The sequence below is a fragment of the Bactrocera dorsalis genome, chromosome 2, assembly GCF_023373825.1.
Source record: "Bactrocera dorsalis isolate Fly_Bdor chromosome 2, ASM2337382v1, whole genome shotgun sequence".
In the NCBI taxonomy this organism is placed as follows: Eukaryota; Metazoa; Arthropoda; class Insecta; order Diptera; family Tephritidae; genus Bactrocera; species Bactrocera dorsalis.
Window position 1 is genome coordinate 85,375,098 of NC_064304.1, and position 6,143 is coordinate 85,381,240.

The following is a 6,143-nucleotide window of genomic DNA, read 5'->3' on the forward strand; positions in this document are numbered from 1 at the left end:
CTGAACACAATTCAATTCATATCATCTAATTCGAGCCAAAAATATACGGTTATCATCGAGCGGTAGCGATTCCCATTCACAGTAAAGTCTTGATCATCACAGAAGAAGGACGGCCCTATGATGCCGCCGGCCCCTAAACCGCACCAAACCGTAATTTTTTCAAGATTGCAGCCTGACCAATAGCGCATATTTTGCTTAATGATGAAGCCATTTCAACTAGTAATGAGGTTCATCGCTGAAGATGATTTTTCTATGAAAATCCGAATTATTTTCAAGTTGTTGTTCACTAACATATGATAAAAAATATGGCGTTGTTTGCTCTCCCCATCGGTATACTTTTGTAGAGTACCTACTGAAAACCCCATTAATGCAAGTCGATTCTTCCTGTAGGCTTATATTCCTGAAGTGAGTAATCAGCGTTGGCATTGCATTGCGTTGTTTATATAAATCATGATTGTGACCAAGCAAATTGAAGGCGAAATCATTAACGCCGCATTTTTCCTACCAGGCAGCTGTATTTGGGATGCATGGTGATTATGTGGCGGTCATGTCAGCAGCGTAGGTGAAATCAGTGGCGCTTGGCGGCGGCGCGACCGATAAAGATCGCTGTCGGCGATCGCGATTTTGGCGATCAAATCGCAGAGTAAACATGATGCTGCCGACCAATTTCATTGTAATTTGATATTTTTGCAAAATACGGCAGATCAGACTTGCCACAGTTTTCCATAACAAAAACGGAAAAAAGAGCAAAGTCTTACATGAATTCTTTCTCCCTTCATATTGGTGGATGTTGAACTTGCGGCAATCCTCAAAAACATGACAGAATTAGCGTAAGAAAATATTCATACCTATATTAAATATGTGTACGAGAAGAAAAATTAGTTTCCCAGTTTATTTTATAAATCTAAAGAACCGCCTAGAACTGTCTTCAGTGAACCAGAAGATAAAGCCGAAATCAGCATTCACCGTCTCAGCGAATTGTGATAGACTCAAAGCGTTTTGACGATTTGTAAGTATCATATTATAGCTTCTAAGCTGTCTAAGTGAGACTCCTGTCAGGAACGCCCACTGAGCCTAACCTAACCCAATCTAGCTGATTGACTTGTGCTTTAGTAATTTAAGTAAATACTTGATTTGTGATTTTGTGTACCAACTAATGATGAATATTTTATTCCTTGCTTACACTTTCTTTTTCAGGTCACTTTCTCGATGATAGCCGCCTCGTAGATCATCACGCTGTTACGCCGCAGGGTAATCACAGTGGCATGGCATCAGCCGCTTCTATTTATGGGCCCAGCGCCACATTGCGAACCATTGCCACTTCGAACAGTAGTTCACCTGCTGGAGGTGGGGGCGGTAATGGTGGCGGCGGTAGTTTAGTCACTGCTACGGGTAGTCTAGGTCTTATCGGAGCCAGCAACGGTAGCCTTGGTGGCAGCAGTAGTGTCGGTGGCGGCGGGCTTGTTGGTCTTGGCGGCGCGAGCATTAGTGGCATTGCGCATCATGCGCCGACAGCGTCTAATCACATGGCGCATCATCACAGTGCGTCAACTGCTGCCTTGCTGGTGGTACCGCAGCCGATCAATGCAAGTAAAATGAATGTGACATTGGGAGCCGGTGGCAGCGGTACAGGCAGAAAGTATCAGTGCAAAATGTGTCCGCAGGTAAGTCAAAAATATCAAAAATCAAATTATGTGCAATTTTCTTGGTCTTAAATACTGAACAACTATGGAAATTTTTAAAAGAAATAACAAAATTAAACTCGAAACTCAGTCACACAGTTGGTACTTTGGGGTTTGAAATGATGGTGTACTATGTCGCTGACTTCTAGATAATAGATGGAACACCTTCAAATCGCTTACTGAGTTATATATTGATATCTTCATTTAAGTGTTGTGGAGCTGTTGTTTGTATTTTTATTTCTAAGATATTCAGTTTACGTGGTATCATTCTCATAATTAAGTTTTTTTTAATTAAGGTATCTGACTCTCTAACGCTTTCATACTTTAAGCAGAGGGAGGGAAATCAACAATATTAAACAGTAGGGAACGGTTCCCCACTTTTTCAAACTAATTTAATAGATAAGGTTTTTCAATAGGACGGCCGAAATTCGATGTCAGTGGCCTCAACTTTTAGAGGGTCCAATGGTAAAATTTGAATCCACAGGCACAGTACAAAATGTTCCGTGCCAGTGAGACAAAGTAGTGCCCGTACTGTAGATAATATTGCTCCCGCTAATGCATCAATTAAGGAAAACTCAAATCAGTCTCACATACAAGTATGTCCTTCTCAAGAAGTGGGTATCTTTACACTGACGCAAGAACTGAAGCCGCTTGATGACCAGATTCGTCGTATGTTCGTGAATTGGGTTGAACAACAAGTTGAAAATGATCCGGATTTTCATCGAAAAGTCATTTCTGGCTGAATGGCTTCGTCAATAAACAAAATATGCGTTACTGGTCAGGCAGCAATCCACACGTACTCCATGGATCACCACAGCTAATGTCAAAAACGATTTATTGAAAACCAAGTTTGGTGAAAGTGTTATCTCACGAAATGGCCCAGACTATTGGCCGCTTTGGTCGTGCGCTTTGACGCCATTAGGCTATGCCAACAAGCCAGTGACGATTGATGAACTTCGTATGAATATCGAATGTGAAATTGCATATCGGCCGATTTATGCTACAAAACCGTCGAAAATTGTTTTCATCGTTTGGATTTCTGCAAGCAACTAGTAAGGGCAAGCACCACCTTACAATTATGTGGTTATAATGAACGTCATCAAGATCACATGGTGGCTCAGAGAAGACATAATAGAATAAGGGAATCCTTATCGCAGTGATGTCACAATAAGACTCCTAAGAGCCTAGACTTAGGTGCGGCCACAGACAGCCAGCCGTATCCTATTTTCAAGAGAACTAAATTTTGCTGAAGAACCGCTCGACCAGTTCCCACTTTGCACGTTGACAGTCAAACTTCGAAGTCGTAGATAATTTTGTCTGTTTTGGAACCAGTATTAACAGCAACAACAATGTCAGCATCGAAATCTTAAAAAGAATAACTTTTGCTAATAGGTGCTACTTCGGAATAAGTAGGCAATTGAGAAGTAGAATCCTCTCTCGACGAACAAAAATCAAACTCTCTAAGTCCTTCATAATTACGGTGACCATCCGTACTGATTTTCGCAGTACTGTACTGATTTTGAAGCACCTGTTCTGCGTTTTTTTTTTTTGTGAAAATGGCAAAAATGTTCTGTTTTTTTCCGAACGTACTGTTTTTTGTTCTGAAATTTAGCACCAAGCAGCTTAGAAAGTTTCTACTACTGGAGAGCCCTTTAATGATTAAGGTATTATCAATATTAAATTGTCATCCCTGATGTGAACAGCTGATTGCGGGTTTGAATTATTTTGCTTTCTGTAATGTTCTATTGACAAACAACTAGGTAAGTTTTATTGCCAGTAGTGTTAAAAATTGGGAAGATTTCTTTTGTTTTAGCTTTACAAAATGTCTCCTTCCCGCAGAAAGTGCGGTTTTAATAAACAACTACAAGAAGAATACATCTTCATAAAGGAAATTAACAGCGTTACAGTGAAATGTACAACATTTTCTGCAGTTTTCTCTATTGCCAATGCAGGTAAACACGATGTGCTGCGCAATTTACAATCTCAGAAACATAGAAAAGCTGATATTGCAGCTTCTAGCAGCAAAACCGTGATGAGTTTTGTAAGGATACGTACAATAGACGTTCAGCGAAGAACGTGGTGCGTAAATGAAGGCACCTGGGCATATCACACTGTGCAGCATAATTTTTCATTTCGTTCCAATAACTGCACATCGAAAATCAGATGTTTTGACGAAAATAATTCATCAGCTCGCACCAAGTGTGAATCTATTGTTTGTAATGTGTAAGCACCACATGCATTGCAACTAGTGAAAGCTGATTTTAATGCTATCAATGTTATTGCCGTGTTTTCCGACTGCTCAAATCATGGAAGTATGAAAGTGTGTCCTGTTCTTGTTCGATATTTTCTGCCTGAGAAGAGTGTGCAATTAAAAATATTGGAAGTAAATGATCTCCGTGGTGAATCGTCAGATATACATACATATGTACAACAAACTATATTTTTGAACTCATGAAAAAGTTTGCATTAAGTGAGAAGTTACTTGCTCTTTGTGCAGATAACACTAAGTGTAACTTTGGAGGAGTTGCAAGACGCGGGAAAAATAATCTTTTCCATAAATTGGCAGTATCCACTGGCAGCACCCTTATTGGCGTCAACTGTGCTGCTCACATTGTTAATAATTGCATACAAAGTTCTATAGAGTGTCTTCCGGTGGATATTGAAGTCATTGTCGTTAAAATATATTCTTACTCTTATATATACACGGTTAGAGTAGAGCATTTAAAAGAAATTTGTAAAAATGTTGATGTCGAATATAAAAAAATGTTAGGCTTTAGTAAAACAAGATGGCTTACTCTAAAGCCAGCTATAGAACGGATCTTAAAACCTTTCAAACCACTAAAAAAATATTTTTTAGAACAGCCTCACTGCCCAAGCCTCTTAAAAACTTTTTTTGAAAACTCAACCTCAGAAATATGGCTTTTCTTTACTCATTGTCAAGCATCTCTTTTTTATAATTACATTATGCAGATTGAATCACAGAATATTTGCATGATAGAAGTTGACTTACTAATGAAGGAACTTAAATTAAAAATCACGGAACGCAGAGTTGCAATTTTTGTACCTCTCCTGATGAAGAACCTCATTTCAGAGGTCATGCCATCTTGGGAAAATTTAAAAATTAAAAAAAATTAATGTATATTATGGAAAAGAGAAGCAACAGTAATATTAATGACAGTGAATTGTTTGATGAATTCACCTGCGTTAAAAGTTATGTAACTCCAGATAAACTTATTCAATGGGAGGAAAATAAGAAGCCAGTTGACCAAAAAAGGCCAGTTGACCAAAAATGGATTGAAATTTTTCAACATTTAAAAAAACAATATATACCTTATCAAAATATATGTAAAATAGTCGAGTTTAATTTATGTTTACCGGGCTCAAATGCTCCAACAAAAAGGGTATTTTCCATTTTAAATAATATATGGACAAACGAAAAATCGCAAATGAAAATTGAGACTGTGAAGTCAATTTTAGTTACCAAGTGCAATTTTGAAATGAACTGCATAGAGTTTAAAAATTTCTTACAAAACGAAGAAAATTTGATTACAAAAATTTATTCTTCTGAAAAGTACAATTAATTTGCATTCAATGCATATTTATATTTTTATGTAATACTTAATTTAAAAATAAGTTTTTTAATACATATATATAATACGAGTACATATGTAAGTCAAAGGAGACTGATTTATGTTTTTTATGTTAATTTTTATTACTTGAATTAAATAAATTTGTTCTTAAAAATGTTCTGTTTTTTCGATTTGAAATTATGGTCACCGTACTCATAATTCCCGTCCTGCTATATGGTGCAGAGGCAGTGGCGTTGACAGTATCTGCTGAGTCGACGTTACGAGTTTTCGAGAGAAATGTTCTGCGAAAGATTTATGGTTCTTTGCGTGTTGGCCACGGCGAATATCGCATTCGATGGAACGCTGAACTATACGAGTTATACGACGGCGTTGACAAAATTCAGCGAATTAAGAGACAGCGGCTACGCTGCCTAGGTCATGTCGTCCGTATGGATGAAAAAACTCCAGCTCTGAAAGGTTTCGACACAGTACCCTTCGGGGAAGCAGAGAAAAAGGAAGACCTCAACTTCTTTGCAAAGACAAGGTGGAGAGCGACCTGGCTTCGCTTGGAACTTCCAATTGACGCCACATAGCAAAAAGAAGAAACGACTGGTGCGCTGTTGTACACTCGGCTATAACCGCGTAAGTGGTGGCTACGCCACTAAAGAAGAAGAAGAAGTATTGCAAATCAAGGGATAATAACGTTGTCAACATAAAACTTTACGCAAAGCTATCTTGGGCCCTCTTTAAAAGTTGCTCTCTAGCCGTCTCAATATTTTTCATATCCAACACATACTTACTATAAGGATTTCGGTTAAATTTTTACGATGTGTTGTATATATGTACGTATATCCAAGTTTCCATATTTAATATAAAATGATTTTCGTTGTTC

The 6,143-nt window shown here is 38.0% G+C and overlaps 1 protein-coding gene across 5 annotated transcripts in view; it reads left to right on the plus strand.

The window, feature by feature from the left end:
• The window catches only part of LOC105228567 (zinc finger protein rotund), a 190,122-nt gene that overhangs the window by 73,698 nt on the left and 110,281 nt on the right, over positions 1-6,143 (plus strand). For all 5 annotated transcript variants that reach the window (XM_049449172.1, XM_049449174.1, XM_049449170.1 and 2 more), the window contains one exon: positions 1,198-1,664. In XM_049449172.1, the coding sequence (XP_049305129.1) occupies positions 1,198-1,664 (467 nt within the window). The remainder of the gene's footprint in view (positions 1-1,197; positions 1,665-6,143) is intronic.